The 22,964-nt window shown below is 40.7% G+C and overlaps 2 protein-coding genes across 3 annotated transcripts; one reads left to right on the top strand and one right to left on the bottom strand.

Annotated features, from left to right (window-relative positions):
• The first annotated feature begins 2,892 nt into the window (after positions 1 to 2,892).
• pou1f1 (POU class 1 homeobox 1) lies at positions 2,893 to 8,229 on the top strand. 2 transcript variants are annotated; one of them, XM_030787007.1, is made up of 7 exons: positions 2,893 to 3,030; positions 5,151 to 5,163; positions 5,422 to 5,499; positions 7,095 to 7,331; positions 7,465 to 7,629; positions 7,864 to 7,924; positions 8,022 to 8,229. In XM_030787007.1, exons 1-7 carry the CDS (start codon positions 2,893 to 2,895, stop codon positions 8,227 to 8,229), a joined length of 900 nt encoding a protein of 299 aa, XP_030642867.1. The 2 variants fall into 2 exon arrangements, with proteins under 2 accessions (XP_030642867.1, XP_030642866.1); XM_030787006.1 differs by lacking the exon at positions 5,151 to 5,163 and having other exon boundaries at positions 2,893 to 3,040; positions 5,341 to 5,499.
• A 3,484-nt stretch (positions 8,230 to 11,713) lies between these two features.
• On the bottom strand, positions 11,714 to 20,277 carry chmp2ba (charged multivesicular body protein 2Ba). The gene is made up of 6 exons (XM_030786954.1): positions 20,102 to 20,277; positions 16,726 to 16,817; positions 13,924 to 14,118; positions 12,635 to 12,737; positions 12,426 to 12,532; positions 11,714 to 11,908 (listed from the first exon to the last, which is right to left on the bottom strand). The coding sequence occupies exons 1-6, from the start codon at positions 20,133 to 20,135 to the stop codon at positions 11,795 to 11,797; spliced, it is 645 nt and encodes a 214-aa protein (XP_030642814.1). The 5' UTR covers positions 20,136 to 20,277; the 3' UTR covers positions 11,714 to 11,794.
• Positions 20,278 to 22,964: the final 2,687 nt, after the last annotated feature.

Raw genomic sequence — 22,964 nt, 5'->3', positions numbered from 1 at the left:
AGACCTAGAAAGCTTTCTCTCGCCCTCATCCGTGAGCTAACCTTTCAGTATGAGCGCAGTGTGTGAATATGCTGATGAAATTATGGTCATGGCCACTGTGTTGTTCAGTTTATGCATTGCAATCTGTATCTCTGATCCCACAGGGCAGATGTTTTAGGAATTAAATATAAGGTTCTCTAGATATTCATCAGCACGTTAAGCTCTGCCATAGTTCACGTTTGCATAATGAATGAAAGGCACAAACCTGGGAGATGCTGTTTGTTTTCTTCACATGAGATGACCTCTGTTTTGTTTTTTGTTTTTTGTTTTTTTTTAAATGGTATTCACAACACAATCATTTATTTAGACGATCAGTCTTCCAATGGCAAACAATAGCTGATTAATAAAAAGAAATTGTGGTTACTGCATGGTTAATATATTGATGGACACCATGTTATACACTTGTCTTTTTGGGGACTGTAAATTATCTTGGTTGTCTAAAAAGTCAGGAACCAGGGAAAGCTTAGGAACCAGATTTTTCTGTGTCACCTACACCTAGTTTCACACACACACACACAAACATAAACACGTGCACACACTCACTAGACCTAACATGTGTACTGCATTGCCTCTTGGATGCGATACCTGTGAGAAAGCCAGTGATCACGATATTCCCACTGCTCTAAGGGAGAGAGGTCTGACAGGGGCAGCACTGGTCTAGGCCTGAGTGAGGACCAGGTTAGAACAGGTGCAAAGGCAGAACTCACTGCTTCAGCTCATGCTTCCAGGACTAATTAAGTTGAGGGGCTTTGTTTGGCTGGGCTTGGTTACTCTGGCAGACTAAGGGAGCTCAATGTGCAGGGCTTTGCCTCAGAAATGTAATGAACATCATCTTACTCTCTCAAATCAGCCACCCTTTGTCTGCTTCCATGGGAAAGGGTCTTCTTCACTGTTCCCTTAATCCTGCGTGTGAGGCCGGTGCTTTACACAACTCCTTTCCAACACCACCCCCCCGCATCACGCTGTTCTCCATCCTTCTCTTTTTCTCTTTTCTATCCATTTCTCTCTTCTTCTCTCCTTCCTCTTTCTCTCTCTCTCTCTCTCTCTCTCTCTCTCTCTCACCTTCAGCATGTGTGTAAAATCATTCCCCTTCTGAGTCAGAACTTACTATAGGTGTGACTTTTGAAAATGTTCTTCATGCCACAAGAGACATAAAGCACTTGCACTTCTACTGCTCTGAGCTCAAGTCAGATTTGCTTGATCTAAGCTTATGGGACGGCCGCAAAATATCGCTGGTGACATATTCATATTACAATTCATATCAGAGCGTGTTCTATCAGCAAGATCATAGAAGCTGCTTTATTTTATTAACATCATTTTGCACAATGGTGTGTCTTCAGATGCCTCTGATCCACTTTAATAAGAGGTCTGAGTAAATCTGAAAGCACTTGAGAAGGCTTGGTGCTTTGTTATGAAAATTTACAGAATTACACAAGTCAGACGAGAACTTCCTTGCACCCATTCATTAGTGACTGCTTGGCTAGATTTGATTACACTTGAATATCCTGGGGAGGATGTTTTTATCTTGATCCTAAACACTGCAGATTACACCCAAAAGGACATTATTAATAGGTCAGCCAGAGATGACTTAATTTAAAGAAAAGCACCTGAACTTCAGTAAGTAGTGCCGCAACGTCACAAAAATGAAAATGTTTACTGCATGTGAAAATGTGTTTTGTATTTCACACACAAAAAAACACATATCCATATTTATGTTTCAGCATTTTATCTGAGAAATAGACCCTCTTTGGCACAATAATCTTATTTTAATCACACCTATTGTATTATGTCTCAGCTGTGCAGACCACTGCAGATGTTCACCCGCTTAGTCACTGACTGCAGCGATTTTCAGTTTCACAGCTAAAAAAGACTCTGTAGATTAGCACTAATCAGGGATTTTTGAGACTTGTGTTTTTAACAGTAGCACAAATGGACCCATCACAATACCAATCACATAACAGCTAATCCTCTCGTACCAGATGGTTGTCTCTGGCAGTGCACTCCGGCTTGTCCTCACACGTAGCATCTGCAGGGATAGAGCAGGTCAAGTCATGTTCCACAGATACACAGCAATCCTGAATTCGCAACTTTTTTTTTTCTTTTGTATTGAAATAACATTCAATTGAACTGGCATTTGAGTAAGCTTTATATTTTATTTGTAAAGTGGATGATTCTTCTTTTTGTCCTTCAACGTCAGCTTGCCATCGTTTCTTTAGGCACTTGGTGGAAAACATTTGAGCTCTTGAAGACTCACAAAATAAAATTTTGTTCCAGACTCCTCCACAGCAACTCCTCCACATATTCAGTTAGGCATTTTCGCTCTCCCCACGAGTGGGTGTCCGCGTGACGTGTTTCTGTGATTGTTCTTTAACGAGGGAGAGTTTGAGAAACAAAAACAAATGAAAATGTGACAAAGCTCCCTGGACATTTTGTAATTGGCCACTTAGCTGAGTCAAGTTGTAAACAATCAAAGGGGATTTAACTGAGCGGTGGAAGGGCGCTCGGTAAATGGAACGGACGTAGGGGAAAAGAAGGGTGTCGAGTTACCTCTCTCAGTGCTCTAATTACCCAGTGCTTCACTCCTCGCAAAGGCTGGGGCATGCCAAGGTGCTGCAGGTAATAGGCCTGGAAAGGGGTGGGATGGGGTTGGTGGGATGGGGGGGGGGGTGTAGGAGGCATTAACATGGATGAATAGTTCACGGGGGGGTGTGGGCTATAAATGCCGGCACACACCCAGCGTGTACCACAGAGGTGGGCTGATGATGTACCTGGGCACAGCATGGTCATCTTGGCCCAGGTGAGGTAAACAGTCAGCGTGTGTCCGCTCCTTCATTTTCGCCGTAACTCGTGGCGATGAGCTGCCAGGCCTTCGGTGGCGGTGCCGACTCCTTTACCACACTGACCAGCGACTCAGCGGCTTTGCCACTCCTCATGCACCACCACGCTGGAGCCACGGACTGTCTGCCCGTCACCAGTCACACTACCAACATGGTGTCGCCAGGTAACTCCTGCAGGATTTTCATCCCATCTTAATGAAGCAATACTCAGAGCCTCGAACAGCTAAATGAAATGAATATGTTTAGGGTTGAAGTTAAAGACTGCGTACCAAACACCCCCATGCGAGCGGGACTGTCGGTTTAACTTGACGCATCACATCTGACTCAGGTGGAAATTACAGCTTAAGACTGAGTTTATTTTACTATCCATTAACAAAAAAGTGAAACATTGGTTCAGTGTGATGGACCAGTGGTTGTTGTCAGGTCTCTGAAGTTCAAGAACAGGAGCTCCTCTTTCAGTGGCCTGTTTTGTTGTTGTTGTTGTTGTTGTTGTTGTTGTTGTTGTTGTTGCTTTTTTCCATGATGTGGTGCACATAAACAGGAAATAGGAATAAAACTCATTTGCATACTCTACGCACTGAACTACCTTTATGTCATAAGGCAGGCAGATACCAGTGATATATATGCACAGTGGAAATATATATATATATATATATATATATATATATATATATATTGTTGGGAGAGCAGCAGTTATACTGAGAGTAATTTTCCCCAAAGGCCCCCTGACAGCCAGTATGAGATGAAAAGGTGAAATAGAGAGGAATGAATGAAGAAAGAAAGAAAGAGAGAGAGAGAGACGAAGAGAGAGAGCGAGAGAGAGAGAGATGTGTGTGCCATTTGGTTTTGCGTGGGATGTCATTACGGGCCCAATCTCAGTGACCCCCCCCCCCCCCCTGCAGCTTGTCATCTCTGAGATTCTCCCGCATTATCTCCCGGCCACTTCTTCCCCTCAGCCTCCGTCGGCCTCCGCTGCCTCACACACTCACGCTGATCAAATGACCTTTTCAGAACACACAGGCTCCATCTCCAGCTCAGCTGCACCTTTAAACTAGTCAGTGATTGATAACTTGTCTTTTTTTTTTTTTTTAATGTTACTCAGAGTAGCAAGACTTCGCTGGTGAAGTGTATCCATGATTACCCATGATCACGCGCAGCCGCGCTGCATGCTCCTTGTTAATTGGTATAAAATCCACGTCCAAGACTGCGAAGCTTGACTACACAGGTCCACTTTAGGTACTTTTTTCTAAGGAAAATGTCCAAGGTTCTTTTTTTGGGGGGGAGGGGGGCAGGTTGTACTGTTGCATTTGCACAGTAAAGGCCTCAGGCACTTGTGGAAGATTTGGAATGACAAATGGTAATTAATTTAAATAAACCAAAATTATGTAAATGTGTTTAATAAGCTCAATTTGCACAGCTGTCACTTCCACATAGATAATTACAGAAAGAGACATGTTATTATTTTGACGTGTTGATAGCTAAATTAGCTTTCCTTTGTTATTCAGGTTTTATAGGTTTGTATTATAGGTTTTACACTCCACGTGGCTTTGGTGAAATTACTTTCTCTTGGAATTCACAAACTTGAATGATTCCTCACATCTGCGAGTAAGACTTTGAGAAGCTCCACAAAGCAGCACAATCGGTTAATTGTATGATTTCCCTCTAAGGATGGGCTTAACATTTGATGAGTTTTTCATTGTTTTTTTTGTTTTTTGTTTTTTTTTAAGTACGTGCTTTCTCAATAAATTCACTATAATTATAATCTCAAAAGAGGGTTGTAAATCTTACATAATGTCAAAATAAACTCAGTGATGTTTTGGGTTCAGAATTATACCTCTGTCTTCTCAGAAATTTCCAGAGTTGTGGCCTGATGTGGATTTGAGTTAAGGTCCTTATTTGACTCACTGAGGAGGCTGTATAAGTACATTAGTGAGAGGCCTTCTCGGTAATGGATTCACAGAACTGAGTATGACTCACCCTATAGAGTGTGTAAGTATTAAAAACTCTGCTGTCAGTTTTAGTCACGTCAACTGCCTGACTTGAAATGGAACCAATTCAAAGAGAAGAACTGAGAGATAACTGTGTGACATTATATGTCAATCCGTCTTATGTAACCCGTGTGCCAGAGGTTCGGCACGGATCACAAACAACCCGTCTACGTTTTTGGAACGGAAAGGGTCATCTTGAAATATACATTTTTCATCAGCTCTAATAGAATTACTTTGAGCATTAGGTACTGTGGGCGCTGCACTGAATGATTATAACCCAGATAAGATCATGACAGCAAGTGGTGCTGGAGGTCTTCTCTAACCCACAAGGTTGCAAAATTGATGAATGGAGGTATGTTCACCTCTCTGGGGGAATAACCTATGTCAATATACTCCGAGTCTTTTCTCCAGCACTTTTTTTTAACAATGTATGTGATGGTATCATTGATAGTTTGCTCTGCTCTGCTTCTGCCCAGTTCCCCCGGGTTTGTCCCTGGTCCAGTCCTCCAAACGCTCTCACATGCACCTGTCCACCTCTGCCCTTGGCAACGCTTCAGCCAGTCTCCACTATACCGTGCCTCCTTGTCACTATAGCAACCAGCAGACCACGTATGGGATGATGGCAGGTGGGTTGCGTGGATTTACTGCTCCTGTTACTTCAGTGAATGTTTCTCCTGTAGAGCCTATTTACGACTGTTTGTACTTTCAACAAAAGTCAATGGTGGTTCTGTGTGTGTGTGTGTGTGTGTGTGTGTGTGTGTGTGTGTGTGTGTGTGTGTGGCTGTGCGCTTATGTGAGTATGTGAGTGTTTGTATGATGACAATTTAGCCTTTGTTCCCAGCACAGGAAATGCTTTCAGCCAGCATCTCTCAGACCCGTATCCTGCAGACCTGTAGTGTACCACATCCCAACATGGTCAACGGAGCCAATTCACTGCAAGGTACTGCTCACACAATAGCACTCTAATCATGTACTGAGGTCATAAAAGCCACTGTTCCACGCATGGTCTAAAGATCACAGCCTAGATTGGATACTTATTTCAGATTACAGGCACAGCCTTTGTATGACAGAAGCAATATTTGTTGGGAAAAAAAAACATTCTATTCCAAATGCCTACAGTTAAATGTTTGGTTTACAACATTTACTGATATGATTAAATAAATAATGTGTAATATCCATCACAATCATTCTGGGTTTCACCAGCATTAGATGTTTAGAGATTTGTGTTGATAGTCTACCTGAACTAAAAATATTTATTTATGCTATGCCTCCCCCTACAGACTAAAACAGACAATATCAACACAGTCTTTTTAAATCTTTTTTTTTGTGTGTGTGTGTGTGGTTTTATTGTTAAGGTAACAATTACTCCAAGATAATCAATGAACAGGCAAGACACACTCAGTGATTATCAGTAGAGGTCCTTCAGCCTTAGAAGCTCACCTCTGAATAATGCTGTTTGTCTTGCAAATCATCCCACTGGAAACATATGGTTGCCAGGCTTTGGCTAAAGACTTCTCTGAACTTAAAATTGCCACAGCCTGTTCTGTGTATCATTGTCGTTGTCTTCTTCCCCTTCTTCCTCTTCTTCCCCTTCTTCCTCTTCTTCTTCTTCTTCTTCTTCTTCTTCTTATTCCTTTAAACATCTTGAAATGTATAGTTTGGTTTGATTCAGCATGTGTAAGCAAGTGCTCTGTGCCACAGGGAAAATAGTGTTGGAATAGTGTGGGGTACCATACTGTACGCAAGACACATACAGAAACAACTCTTGTTTCACATGTTATTGTACAGTTACCTCTGCAAACCCTGAAATATGGTAGTAATTCAAACTGTCTGTCTGTGGAACTGTGGCAAAAAATCCATGCAGTCTAATCAACCACAAGAGGGAGTTGTGCACTAAGAAACTGCCCTTGTTATGAAAAATATGCACATATAGTATAACACTGTATATTGAGTATGCTATATACACTATAGTTTCAAAGGGGTATTCAGAAAACAAGCTAGTCAAGCCAGGGAATTGTGGTGTAAATTTCATTGTGAGTGAATCATGCTTTCAGGGCACTCTGGTGACCCCCTTTCGCTAATAAATAATGCAGGGTTGGTTTGGGAGTCATCAGCTCTGGAGATGTGTCAAGACTGAAACTAACTAGCTGTCAGCTCTGTGTCAGGATAGTTGCCAACTCCTCTAACGTTACCCTCTGTGTCTACCCTCTTTACCCCAATGGTGGCCTAGCCCCCTGTCTGTACAAGTTTCCAGAGCATGGTCTGAGCGGAGGTTCATGCGCACTAAGCCACAGTTTCCCTCCGCTGCCCCAGGCCCTGCTAACAGACGAGCCTACCCTGGGGGACAGCAAGCAGGAGCTGCGCAGGAAGAGCCGCCCCCCAGAGGAACCCCCCGACATGGACTCACCCCAGATCCGTGAGCTGGAGAAATTTGCCAATGACTTCAAGCTGCGTCGCATCAAGCTGGGTTTGTCCTAGTTTTCACAACTCCATTTGTTCACTGTACCCAGTGTGTGGTATTACAATATATGTATGGAAAGTGCTTGGTGTGTCGAGAGCCTTTACCAAACACGAAGTTAACTCTGCGTTTTGACTGACAGGCTACACGCAGACCAACGTGGGAGAGGCTCTGGCAGCCGTACATGGTTCTGAGTTCAGCCAGACCACTATCTGTCGCTTCGAGAACCTTCAGCTCAGCTTCAAAAACGCCTGCAAGCTCAAATCCATCTTGGCCAAGTGGCTGGAAGAAGCTGAGCAGGCCGGCGGTGAGTGGCCAAAATGTGACTTGAACCCATGGTTCGCGTGAAGACACGCATTGCTTACCGTAAAAGTTAAAGATATGCTTCAGATAAGGGCAACACGGAGCAGCACAGAGATGGAAACTCTAGGGCCAGAAAGAGAGAAAATGTTTTCATTTCAGTTCCGGTGAGGGCACCTGACAGCTCCGAGAATTTGCACATAGTTTATGTGTGAATAATTTGTTCTGTTTTTCTCTCCAGCTCTGTTTAATGAAAAAATGGGCATGCACGAGCGCAAACGGAAAAGGAGGACAACCATAAGGTATGTCTGGAGCGGGAACTTAATACCGACCTTTGGCTTCATCGTCTCTGCCAGCTGATATTTTGACGCAACCCTTTATTTCATTTTTTATCTTCAGCCTGGGAGCTAAGGAGGCCTTGGAGAGGAACTTTATGGAAAAGAGCAAGCCGTCGTCACAAGAGATTGTACGCATGGCAGAGGGACTGCACCTGGAGAAGGAGGTGGTGCGTGTGTGGTTCTGTAACCGCAGGCAGAGGGAAAAACGGGTCAAAACCAGTCTCCACCACAGCTCTTTCCTGACCAAAGAGACCTCAGCCTGTAGATAGACCATTACAGTCATTCTCAACATCTCAACATTACCAGCAACATCTTAACTCAGTTAGGATTATTGCTATGGATCCCACTGTCATGCGGTTCAAAAGGTCACCCACACATGCACACACACACACACACACCCCCACACAGACAAACACACACACATATACACACACACACATACATGTATGAGGGACAGTGTGATATAACTCAAGAGGGCAGTCAATACTGCGAATACACTCAGACCATGAGCATCCATCCACTAACAATACAGCATTTCACCATATGACAGAACTAAAAGAAACGACAGAGAACATAAATAGATAAATGTGATGTAATTAAGCACTGTATTTTTTTTTTTTAGCTGTTTGAGGTGAACACTTCATCTGCCTGTTTCATTTTACCAGAAACTGATTTTCCAGAAAGTTCCACATTTGGGATAACAGAACCCTTTACACTGTCTTTACTTAATAACATTTCAATAAATCAGAGATGTTTCAGTGAACCAAACAATAATTTAACATGTGGTAATACAGCAATATTAAAATTAATATATTCACAGGCCATGTATTTCAAAATATTTACAATATTTTGCAATATTTATTTTAATAGACATAGTAATATATTTCAATGGATTGCCGATGTAAAAAATGACATGATCCAAACATGTATTCAGCCAAAAATGCTACAAAAAATATTTCTGGCAGATTTTTACGTGATCTTTTTTTTTTTCCTAAATCAGTCGTTTTTTACTCCAAAGAATGTTGTAATATGTACAGTTACACTGAAACATACCGCATCTCATCAACATAAATATAAATTATGATATGTCTATATGTTATAGGCATAATCAGTCAGGACTATCACTACTAGACAATGTTTCAAACCAAATCTCTGTATGCACACATACTGGTATGCATCCTCACACACACACACACACACACAGCGAGAAGAAAAAATGGGAATTATACACATCTCCCCAGTGAATGATCTTAATTTACCACCAGAAGAGTATACTACATAATGCAAGATCACCACTGCTCTGTCTTGGATGGGTTTTATTGAGGTAATATTTACTCTGATGTGTGTGTGACAGTACAGCAGTGAGGTAGAGAGGTCTGTTCCCTGCGGTCAAAACCTCTCTCGTATAAAGCTGTGACTTCTTTGTGAAACATGACATATTTGGTATGTATAACTGCAGTTCACTGTCATATAAAATCTCTATGAAATCGACCAGGTGATGTAATAAATACACTGTGATGTAAGATTTCTCTCAGGCATGCATCATGAATTCTGTATTTGGTTAAATGGGGGAAAAATACAAATTTGTTATATAAAACAGAGCCTTGGATTTTCCTTTTCTGTAAAAAAAAAAAAAAAAAAAGTTTCATATTTTCATATGCAATACTGAGCAAAAAGACCATTTTTCTTCTCTCTCAGCTCTGTGCTTGTGTAAGGAACTGCTTGTTAGAATTAATGGATTCTACTGAGATTCATTTATGAGGAGTCTCTAAAAGCTAATTACCACCTCATGTGAAAAAATAATGTTTGCTTTTCATTATGAGTAATGAGATCTAACTTAATGAAATCTGAAAAGACCTGGAAGGGAAGTGGAGCAATTGGAGGTTTTCACATTTTTATTGAAAGCTGCATGAAGCCAATAAAAAGACAGAAATGTCTACTCTCGCACTACTCGCAGAGAAGAAGCGTCAGATACGGTTTTAGAAATTTTGGTGACAGGTTTTTTTTTCAGTGAGAAGAGCTCATGTATTGAATATTTCTTCTGTGGAGGACTCATATATGTCTGTCAAAGTAGACTCGGTTGAGGTCAGTACAATTAACAGCACATTCTGCCAAATAAATATGAAGAGATTTTATTGAGTAGAAAATCAGATATCAACCACGCTGTTTTAGACAGAAACCGAGATTACGATAACAGAACCACCTTCATTTCAGTTAAAACATCCTATTGTGAGAATTACACGGTGATCTAACTAAGAATGAAAACAATACATTGGCACTCCAAAACAGTCATTTCTGATATGTCAAATCAACTTAAAAGATTATTTTTTAAATCCACGACAACCCAAGATTCATCGACAATTTCCAGCTCTAATAATGCATTAGTCAGACAATGAAATGAGTAACTTTCCAGTAACACCGATTTACTTCACAGCTTTACATTTTGGGAGCTTTACGTGCTTCCCCTCATATCAGTCTGTTCACTGACCATCATAAAAGGTACCATCAAACCAAAAATAAACACGAGAGAGGTGATTTGCCAGTGGCATCTCCGTAAGCATGATACACATGAACAAGATAGAAGATGGGATCATGAATAGATTTTCTCATGTTACGAAGCACACGTGCTGATGTACAGTGGTATTCATCTGCTCACTGTTACGGCTGTGGCGTGCATTGAACAGACTTCTCTCACAGCGCAATCTACACGGATAAACCCACGAGAAAAACGGTCGGTCAGTGTTACAGCGTTAAATGGCAGCAGCAAGAACATTTCTACAGGCGTCGTCGGACCGCGGGAGAAAGGCCTTCCGTGACGAAGAACTTACCGAACCCATTAAGTAAGTGCAGCTCGGTGGAATGTTTCAGCTATCGTCGTAAATATAATGTGAATATGTGAACTTTAGTTTTCCATTTACTGTTGAAACACCCATTTTTACCGTTATAGTGACTGACCTACACAAACGGGTTAGTGCTTCAGGTATAATCAAGCAACGATTACTGCTCAATTGTTTGGGCAAAAAAAAAAATTCACCCACTCAAACACTGTTGAGACTGGAACAACAGGTCCAAAATGGATGTTAATTAATGCATATTCTCATGCAAGACATTCTCCTACAAAAAAGGGAAAAAAAAAAAAACGCTTTCCAAACCCTCACTACATATTTACATGTCAGTGTTCAGAGTAGCGTCACTGTTTACTTACATCTGATATTCACTGTATCAAACCTAGAAAGATATAAAAGTTCAAAGAATGTTGAACATGTCATTATTCCTCCTCATTAGTAGACTCTGAACAGTGAAAGTCCTACAATTGATAGAAACCCCATGCAGTAACAGTGCAAATGACAAGAACAAATCCTTCCAAAAGACTATATTATGTACAAAATTACAAGAAGTACTATACTATGCTTCCAGAGCAGTGTGGTAACCTTCAAAATAAAGGCCTACAAGTAACAAAGGCTGGGGGGGGGGGGGGGGGGGGGGGGGGGGGGGGCGTCTTGGTCATTCAATATTCTCTTTTTGTCTGACATTCTCAAAGCTAAGTGACGTTAGTCGTTTGAAAAGCACCATTGATATAAAGAGCCTAACTCGTCCACAGAATCTTTTTGTGTCTAAGTCACTCCTTACCACACTACACTGAAAGCTCTTTGCATTAAAAACAATACGTTCCCTTATGCAGGATTGGGGAAAATCCTAAAATTTGATTCTCTTTATTAGTATGCAACTCTTGCAATAAGCAGCCTTGAAATCCCATTGGTGAACAGTCATGTGGTGGTGGTTGGGGGAGGGGGGGGGGGCGGGGGGGCTGGCAGGTGCAGACAGTGGGGAGAGTTAGTCTACTCCAAGGGCCTTCAGCTGTCTCTCTATCTCCTCATCTGAGATGGTGGCGGTCTTGGTCTTGGATGCACTATGGAGGCTCTTGCCTGCCGACGGAGCACTTACCATCTGCAAGAAGCCATCAGAGACATTCATTAGTGCTATAAGCATTTTCATAACACAAACCTCTTCTTCAGCCAAAAACGCAGCTGCCAGTCTCAGCATCCTGCTACTCAGCTTAAATGTCAAGTCTGAATATAGCAAAACACACACACACACACACACACAAAAAGGTGTTCATCTGACATGCCAAGTGAACTCAATTCACTTCATTCAGTGATCCAATCTGCTCTATGTGACTTAGGGATAGTAGATAAGGTTGGTTGAGAGAGAATGTTTGACCCAAGGGGGCAACACATCTGGCTGAGTTGGACGCACTGATTCTATGGCTCACATCACCCAGAGACAGACAATAAACACAGGATAAACTCCATACGACAACCAGCTGTGGTTGGGTGAAGGACCTGCAGCAAAACATTGTTGTTGAGAGATAACAAATAAAGAGAGGGAGAGAGAGAGAGTGAGAGAGAGAGAGAGAGAAAGAGAGAGAGATGAAACTAGAACAAAAGAGGGAGTTCCTTCTTACCTTTCTTGAAATTTCGATGCTAATCTCATCCAGAACCTGGTTCACAATGTCCTGACATTCCTCCTCATCGCCTGATTCATCAAAGATCTCATCCAGCGTGTCGTTGACTGAAACAAGAGTGAGAATCAGTAAATGAGAATGCCACCAGTGATTGATGAACAAAAAACTACTCTTTTTAGAAAAGACCAAGTGCTTATTGAAAAACGTACTCATATTTTCAGTATGTCCCATCTTCAAGTTCTCCTTCTGGAAGTCCTGCATTGTCTGCAGAGTTTTCTTTGGGTCCATTTTCTTATTGACAGCTTGCATGGTCTTAAGGCCAAAAAGAGAAAAGCCATCTGTCAAATTCAGATTCAGTTGGCTTACAGTGGGAAAACTAGGCTAGACAGACAGGGTCGAGAATCAAGAAGCATACACCGTACAAAAAAAAAAAAAAAAAAAATCCGTTTTGAATGCAGTTCAACATAAATCTAGACGTCTGTGCGCTGGGGGGAGGGGTACAAAGTAAGCAGCATTGTGTAAAAAAAAACATGCAGAACTGAGAGGTGTCTCTTTTACTGCTCCACAGGGTTTCCAACTGTACCTGATTATAAAGAATTATTTACACACACATGCTCTCTGTCACAGCCTCATTACACCCCATTTCTTATTTACTACACAGAGCTCCTCCGTGATTGACTACAACTCCCATGACACATCAAGGCAGAAATATTAATAGTTTCCTGCAGGATACATTTCAGATCTCATACATACAATACCAGCGATGACAAGTGTGGCCTGGTTTAGTTCTAGCCAGTATAAAGCATAGGTTAAAAAAAGGGGGGGGGGGGAACACCACAAATGAACACCCAAAGACTTTTGAATTAGCCATTATTAACATATTTTAAAAATCTGCAGAGACTGCTATTCATCTATGAGCCCAGTACCAGCTTTCAGAATGTAAAATTCTTACTTAATTCAGCAGAACAAAGAACGCTGCGTCTGAATTTTACAAAGCCAGAAATTAAGTATAAAGCAGAGAAACAGGAAGTCACTACTCCGTAGCGTAAACTGGGTCACATCTAACAGATCTAAGATATTCCTTAATGACAAAAAAAAAAAAAATCAATAATTCATAAAATATGCAGCAGGGAAATTCAGGTCACACTTTTTATTTCTTGCGTCTTTAAAAAGTAGCTCATTCAAAGCTACATTAATAGAGCATTACAACTGAAAACATGGGGAGAAAATTGTGTTCAGAGCTACATATAGTCCCTTAATCACCACTCTGCTCCCAATGGGTAATAAAACACCAAATGCTCTGATACAAAGCCACTGCAGTAAGGAGGCTATGCCATAACAGCACTAATTAGTCCTCTTGATGCATTCTTTTGAAGTCTAATGCTGTGTGAGGGCTTGTGCTTTTTCTGTGATCCTGACGTTAGCCCATCTACACAGAAGGAAGCACTGACATGGTAAATATTAATGCAAGCAACAACTAAATTTTTTTTTTTTTTACCTTGGCCGTAGTGGACATAGCTCCTGCCATCTTCATCTGAGAGTTCATGACTTTGGTCTGCGTGGACATGGAGGTGACCTTGGAGCTAACGGCATAGGTTCTGTTCTTCTGCTTCCTCAGCTGCACCAGTTGTTTGGCCAGGATTTTACATGCTTCTCTGTTTCCAGTCTTAGCCATTTTCTTAATTTCCATTTCCTGTCGACAATGCACATGTAAGTTTGCATCATCTACCGTACAACAGAAAAACAGGATCTACGGTACATGATAACGTCACAGCTTAGATCGGTTTCACTCGTAAAGGTTACAGGATGGATGTTTCAGACTAGTCTTAGAACTTTCTGGATGGAGATTAAGAATGGTGGTCAGCTGTGGTCTTGGCTAAATCCTTGTCTGAGAAACTGACTTAAAATAAACAACACAGTGAATATCACAAAATACCCTCTGTATCTCTGTATATATATATATGGAGTCACATTTACAAGTTCAAACCCAGACGTCTGCCTTTCTTTACTTAGCTAAACAAACAAAAACATACGCCCCTACCTCAAGGGACCCAATGCAAACACAATATTTGTCTGAAGCTCAGTGTTGGGAAAGCGTGTGTCTACGTAAAGTTCTCCCCTGGGACACCACACAACACAGTCTGAAAGCCAGGCAAGCCCATCAGCACTGTAACACTTCAAGAACATTACTACCAGTTACACTTAAAGGGCCCTCATACCAGCTACCTCTCCCTGCTCAGTCACATTTGCAGAGAGTCCTGTGCATAGGTCTAAGTGTGGTTGTTCTAGCAGAAATTATGAAATTTTCATAACTGTCATGTTTATCCAAAGGCCACATAAACATGCCAGAGCTCTATTACACTTAAAATTATTTAGTCCATGCATTAGCTAGCTGGGATATATACTGGTTAAATACTGTGGCGATTTTCTATCGGAAAATTCTGCGCTGGCATTGGGTAATAAAATACAATTATCAGTTTCTTTAGGAACAGAAGCAGAATGAAGAGAGAGAGAATGTCTCTACACAGTGGCTTTAAATGACAATATCAGAAGTGCTAATGGGGTGCCAACGCCAAAACAGCTTACATTTCACAACTCACGCTGTCACAGAACGCTTTCAGAACGCTCAGTGATTCCCCTGATGCGGAGTCAAAATAAGCTTGCAGCACAGCGCGACTTAAAACCGTCGTTAATGAAGACAATAACCCAAAGCGCTGGGTGATAACTATCAACGCTATAGCATCCCCATTTCTTCGCCCGAGCTCTCCTAATATCAACCTCTCAGGTAGAACCCCCGCTGAGAAAACTTCTTATGGGGAATTGGGAACGCATCAAAATGCCACGCATAAACACATATCGAGATGGCGCATAAACACTTTGGCTCTGCCCGTTAAGCAGAAAATGAACTAAATTAGCTACGCACAGACCAATCTACTGATGTCCTACTTCAGCACACATGTGCGCCTCACGATGACAAATGACAGTTCGCTGTGTTTGTGACTCTTTGCCTGTCACGTACCAAAAAGTCATGAGATATTGCGTTTTATGTCATGATGTGAAAGCTAGCAGATATCAGGGTCATAGATACGGTTATGTTGTCTGCTGAGTAAAATAGGAGCATCTGAACGTGGCTTCTTATTAGGGATGTTTTATTGCTTTGTCAACAACCAGGCTGAGCTTAATGCAGTAGAACTAGAATAAAAATGACAGAATAATGCATCAAAGTGTGGCTCCTTGTGACTGGAGATGAGATGATGGAGTGGAAACCGGTCATTAAGGACAAGAAAACACATCGAACTCCACAGGCTGAATATCACCGTACTGAGTCTGAAAAAATAATTCATCAGTAATGAGGTTACAACAGCTATATGGTTATATCTGGATATTAAAATATTGTAATAGAATATATTGATATGGTCAATAGAAGGAAAATAGTACACATAAACCATAAACATACAATGTATGGCACACAATATATTGCAGGTAGAATCTGATAATATCATCTGAGTATAGCACATAGATGTCTGAGGAGTATAGGAGCATTTGGATGATTGGGTTGCCCCACTACTTTTGATTAAAATTGAAATATAATACCAAATTATTGGGGTTTTTGTATATGGTTCAAGAGCAGCTGAGACAGACCCAGAGAATAACTAAAATTAAATTAATGAGTTGCACTGAAAGAATTGTGAAGATTGAGGGGGAAAAGTAACATGAAAATGCACTTTAAATTTACTTACAATTTAAAAATAGGTCATTGCCAACAATGAGACTTTGTGAGAATAACAAAAGAGCTGAAAACTACATTAATTAGAATACCGGTTATTAACATGAAAAAAAGATTCCCTTGGGAGGCAATTATATGAATTCTTGTTTATTTAAGAACAAGAGAGCCACAAGTTTCCGCTTTGAATTATTAAAAATGGGGAAAACATGAGGAAATGCCCTATTATTTTGTACAAAAATATGGCCTTAGAGTAGAATCATTTCATGTGAGGGTTGTCCCTCTGCATACTCTCAGGTTTACAATCATACATGTCCTTCCTCCAAAACCCAATTATCTTACTCACCTACATCACAGATAAAACAGGCTACAATCCCTTAAAAAATGGCATTTTTTGAGTTTGCTGCAATGTTCTGTAACTGGAGGCAACAAGGTAGCAACAGTGGGGAATAGGGAATAATAAGGCTCAATTTGAGGAGTGTTTTGGGGTTGAAGGCAAAAAGCAGGTTTTAAAGGCACTTTTCTCCTTTGCCCACAGACACCCAACAAGACGTTGGTGTTTTCTGCTCCACTTACCATTTGCTTCTCCTGTTTCTCTAGAGCTGCTCGGTCTCTGGTGATTTGTCTCTGGGTTCCTCTCAGCTCTTTGGTTTGTTCTTTAATGATATCTGTGACAGGACAGGGTGAGGAGAATGAAATAAAACTCTTTCTCAAATCCAGGTTCGGTTCACTGATCCAGAACTCAGAGGCTTTTATAAGTATAAAAAGGGTGAAAAACATAACTTACATAACTTAACCTACTTTGAACAAAGCACCAAATTCATACAGACATTGACTACAACTTTTAGTATGGAAATAGATGAATAAGACAGCTACTGAAGTTGACATTTTCTTTATTTGCAATAACATTTTGCTGACAGTTTGCAGTCTACAGTAGCATTAGAGGATCACTCTTCTCTTAGATTGAAGAAAAGTGTGTAGCATTAGGGATCTCTGTATTAAAGCTGTGATTTTTCAGCCTGCCATTCAAGAATGTGAAAAATTTCCAACCTCACCGTAAAGACAGCTTAACTGTTAGTCATTAGCCTGTATTTGTTCATTATGCAAGCATTTGCATAGCCCTAAGAACCACATCTAATATGCTCAATGCAGTCCAGTGGAGAATGCTCTTCAAGCGTGATGTTGAGGTTTAGATTTCCACACACATAAAAATGCTGTAAAACCCACATATTGGGAGTGTTTTGTGTCTTCTACTCATATGTCTTTTCCTGATTTGATAATCTAACGTCGTCGTTAATAATCTATCTTTAACTTTATCTTTGGCTCTCTTGAGCAGTTTGGTGCTTTGAAAAACATGAAAGTGACTTTAATTTGAGTATTAATATGCCTAGGTCCATGGAAGGACAAAGGAGTGAACTCACTTCAATTGAATCTCATTTTTTGGATCAAATCACTTGTAAGCTATTAAAGATTCATTGAAAAACAGTGACTGCTGTGTCTGAATATTGCCTTGAGTGAAACACTCAAGTGGTTTTTATGAGATAGGGAGAAAACAACTAACGGAACGGTGGATTTGTCTGGAGGCAAGGCCAGGAAGCACAGGTCATGCACATTTTCATGCATACAAGAGGCTCTAGGTCACATGACCACAATCCCTCATACACACACATGCACGCACACACACACGCACACACACACACACACACACACACACACACACACACACACACACACACACACACATACCCATACGGGCCTTCCATTTCACAATCCCCTTGTCAATAGCCTTCCACACTAGTGATACCAAGTTCACAAAACACTGCAGAGATAATAGACCTACTAGATGTTTTAATTATGCAAAGTGCTATACATTTACAATTCAGTTGTGGGTTTCTTTGGTGCGTTGTCCCTCCAAGCCATTATCAGCCACTGATTGCAAAAAATTAAAAGAATGAAAATATTTCCTAAAAGACATAGGCTAGATATTCCCAAATATTCAAGAAACATTGAAGTTTGAGTTTGATGTTGCATGAAGACTCAGGTTTTCCACCTATAGGATGAGTTTACTTTATTCATCATTCACAATAAGATTTAAAAAAAAATCTAAAGAAATGCTATATACAAAAAGTTATATTATTGTAGTTAATTTAAGTAAGTAAGACAGAAAGAAAGAAACACATTCTTAAGCATAAAACTATAAATTGCCAATTTTAAACTTAAAATTTGATCAAGAACTGACTAATAACCTAAGTCTGTAGTTCAGAAAAAAAAGTTAAAAGATACACAAACTAAACTATAACTCAACTTCATAAAATTAAAAGTATTCCCCTGAAACACATACTTCCCTTAAAAAAACTGAGAGAATTCTCTCAACCACTTGTCGGTGCAACATGAACCTACGTAAAGGTGACGTGTTCGAGAACGTATCAGCGAGGGAGGGTTACGGTCTACAAAAGTCTGTGAGCTAACCCAACTCTACCATCACAGAGAAATCGTGAGGATACTTTGGCATACCAACTCTTCGCGGACCCTGGCACCTTACGCTGTCGAGGACAGAGGAGCTCCAGGGAAGGATTCGTGAACATGGGATCAACTACATGGTGCACAAACATGGACAGTGTGTGAGTACTGGCTAATTATGACAAGACTGTGTTGTGTAATAGAAAATAATGAGAATATGGTGTTTGGTCATAACGACAGATGATCAGGAACATTCTTGTTCGATTTCAGTGCATCCTTCTTTTCTTACCAGTTACATACTGGCATCGTATGTGATGTGTGGCAAAAAAAACCTCATTCAAATAATCAGTATGACCAGACTCTAAAGATCTAAACCCATATAGTACAATTTACATCAGATGGAATACTATGGAACAGTACTGTAACCTGGGAATTAAGCCTCATGCCTGGACTAAATCAGATAACAATATGCATCAATGGACTGCTATTCACCAAATTTATACTCAACATTTAATGTACAGATTATGCTGTGAAGCCAATCATTTGGTCTACAGAAAGGATGTGACTGCCTTACAATGAAGCAGATGCTGGAAATGGATTTATCTTGGGGAGGGGGAGGGGGGCCAGCACATCATCTCCTTATTTTGGAATTATTTGCTATTTGGAATATTGCACTCAATATATATATATATATATATATATATATATACATATAAAACTATAATTTAATAATATGTAAACATATTAGAAGTAGTATGTCCTCGAGTTCAAGGTTCTTGAACAAGAAACATCATTGTACATTTGAACTGAAAAAATCGAATTACAACAATTACAACATTGCGACTGAAAAACTGAAATATTGCACTGGTGTTGTAAAAGAGGCGACAGCAAATCACTTTCTGGCATCGTTTCAATGGTTTGACAGGAACAATCACTGCGCACTATAAACCACCACTTCATTCATAAAGCTCTGCATAGTTTTACATTTGCACTCAAACTTGTTTTTGGCACAGGTACAAACCGTTACTGACTAGATGTTGCAACGTACAAATTTCACTGAAGGTCAGGCTTTTGTTTGTGAGGTCAGTTTCAAATTTTTGGCAAGCTGATCACTCGGGGAACGGAGTCGCTTTCTCCAGTCCCGATTCATACGGCTTAATTGGCTTAATGGTTATCAGCATCACCCTTATTCAGCTGCTTGCTCTTCGTAAACTGGAAATCCGTACCTAAATTCCAGCAGTGAGTATAATTTCGCTTTATGAGTCGATTTATGATAATTAGATATTTAGGTGGTAATCAACATCACCTCATCACTGAAAGTCTGATTCTTCACTAACTTTTCTCCATTGAGCGCACATGATGTTGCCCCGAATAACGGAGAAAACACGTAAAACTGACTTGAAAACCCTTCGGAAGGTGCCCAGCCTTAGTTGAATTTAGACAAATGAACGGATTTATACATAGAATATCAGCAAAAAGTTTATCAACTTACCGTCGACAGTCTTCGTCTTAAATAGAGAAGCCATGTTAATTTGAGCTGACGGCTTCTAAAACAGTTGGTATGAGTAACTACTTTTAAATTCCTTGTTCTACCTGACTCCTTCACAACTACCTGCTCGCCTGTCTAATAGCCAAAGCCTCGATTTCCTGGTTTGTCACCAAGCAGAAACTGACTTTGTCCCGCACATAACTGCTTTGACTCTGTTTGAATTTGACGTCACCGTGGTCCTGTAACATTATATCTCCAGCTTCCTCTAGAGGGCATTGAAGTGCTAAATTTATGACGGATACCGAACTTGTGCACTGTTGGTCATATTTCAATATTTTTAACTGCCGAGAAACGAATATATTGCCCTCAATGTGGACTTAAGTATATCATAATTTAATCTCAGTTATGTAGCCTCTATAAAAACTAAAATAATATTCTTATTCACCTCTCTCTCTCTCTCTCTCTCTCTCTCTCTCTCTCTCTTTGTGTGGGTGTGTTTGTGTGTATATGTAATGTTTACCACAAAACTGTTTCATGAAAAACTGTATGCATTTATTCTTTTTCCATTTTACAGGGAAACCCTTTTGTTATAACATCTGGCATCCCATTTTCTATGGTTTCTTCCACAAAGAGGTTGGTGACCCCATTTCATTTTGTCATATAATTCGATGCAATGACTTCTTTAATGGTAATCTTATGATGGACGTTACGGTCCAGTCCACTTGAACCATACGCGAGCTCAGTCCTATATGATCGTTGACTTCCACTTTGTGATTTAACGGCACAGGAAAACACAGATAGCGAGGGCAGAAGATTACTGCCCTGCAGTGAAAGAACGGAGTCGAGGAGACAGGAGGAGTTACACAGGGTGACTTTGGGAGGGACAGCGGCTGTGTCGCCCCCAAGCTTTCTGTTGCCTTTCTCTAAGGAGGACATTGGGCGTCCTGGGGCATCATTCCTGTTAAGGTTATTAGGGAGATGTTTTCGTATAATCAGCAAGCCTTGGCAACAGGGACCAACACTAAATGTTCTAATAATGATAATAACCCCACCGGTGATAAATCTTGCCCCAAGCACACGGGCCGTTTCCACGACACCAGTAATGAGACAAAACTACAATTTCATTTGCCGCTGAGGGTGTCCTCAAAGTATATTAAAAATTTTCATCTCATATTGCAGAAAATCTGTTCTGTGCATTTGGAGAATTCCCACCGTGGTCTTTTTTTGAAACATTTATCTCTCTTCTTCTGTTCACGGCATTGCCCAAGGCAAGCAGGCGTTTAATGTTAATGCGCTAACTACGCGGCCAAACAGTCAAATAAGACATTTCAACTGGGAAATTAGATCTCTGGACTGCTTGTCACAGTTGTAGAATGCGTTTTATAGTGGCAACAGTATTTGAGATACAAAATCATAACTAGCCTGTTTTCCCCACAAACAATTATTGCAATGCCTCTGTTTCTGAGAGACATTATCATACTTACTGACACGAGGTAAATATTTGCTCTCAATTTGTCCAAAAATCTTTGACCTAAATATGTGTATTCTGCATGATCTCATGATATTTACCTTTCGAACGACCGCAAGATTTGCTCATTGTTGAACAGCACCATTAATTTGGGTAATTATAACAGTATTGTTTGGGTAATTTGGATAATTATAACAGTAATTTAGTTAATTATAAGAGAAGAAATTATGTTGTCCATAATTTACGTTCTGATTTCACTGATACATCTGAGAATCCATAACGTAATATACCGCAAACATATGATGTCGTCAGCTGGTGCTGAATAAAGATGACAGAATGTGAGACATGGGCGGTAACAAGGGGAAGTTATGGCATCATGTACACAGGAGCAGGGCAGTCTGAGGCCTCTCACACTGATTTAGAAGACCCATCTTTGAAGTGATGAATGCGTCTTGCATGGATGCTCTGGACCGGGGCGGGAAGCTAATATATCGAGTGAATGACTCCGTTCCATCTGCCCCTGGGAAGAATCCCGCTCAGGAAAAGCTCCGTGCCACACAGCACAGGGGCTCCCAGGGACCACGGGTAATGAGAGATTATCACCCCTGTTGAGTTCTCCAGATGACAGAAACCCCCCTCCCTCTCTCCTTCACACACACACACATACACACACACACACACACACACACACACACATACATGCACACAAGCACATGTTATTCTTGTCACCTCACTAATGGCCTTGATCAAATACAGCAGTCACAATGACAATATTACAATTTAATTAAATGAACTAAGTGTTAGCATTAACATTTATAATCAATGATAATTTGACATTCAACTGCTACTTTAATCTGTGGTTGGCAGTATGATCTATATTAAGATGGCACAAATTCACCCGGACACGTTTGACTATCAGGTACTCTCCCTTAACTCTGTAACTACAGCCCCAGGGTTAGACTGAAACCAGTATTATTCAAGTGTGGCAAATGAACAGAATTTGCATTGGGAATTACAACCATTAAAGTAAGAAGGACACAGGGAGGACGAGTCCTTCAGAAAGTCCAGAGGTGTTCAGAGTTGGCCAATGACCAGCACGTACTGAGAGCACTGGCCATTTGATTACAGTCTGACACGTAATGCACGAGATGTATGGGTAAGTTAACAGCGGTTTCCCTTAATTACTTAAGGTGCTGGCACAGCAGAAATAAAAAAGCAGCATCTTTGTGTCTTCACCGCTTTCTTTCTCCGGAAATTTCCGATAATGAGACATGCAAGCTCAGCTCGTATTTGTACCGAGGCAAGCCCAGGAATTACAGCATGAACAAAAGAGGTACGATTTCCATCCAGACTCACTCTTATTCAGAATACTCTCTGCAACACTGCATGAGATAGCTA

This window comes from Chanos chanos, chromosome 10, assembly GCF_902362185.1.
Source record: "Chanos chanos chromosome 10, fChaCha1.1, whole genome shotgun sequence".
In the NCBI taxonomy this organism is placed as follows: domain Eukaryota; kingdom Metazoa; phylum Chordata; class Actinopteri; order Gonorynchiformes; family Chanidae; genus Chanos; species Chanos chanos.
Note: the sequence above shows the minus strand (reverse complement) of the source record. Positions and strands in the feature narration are given on the sequence as shown.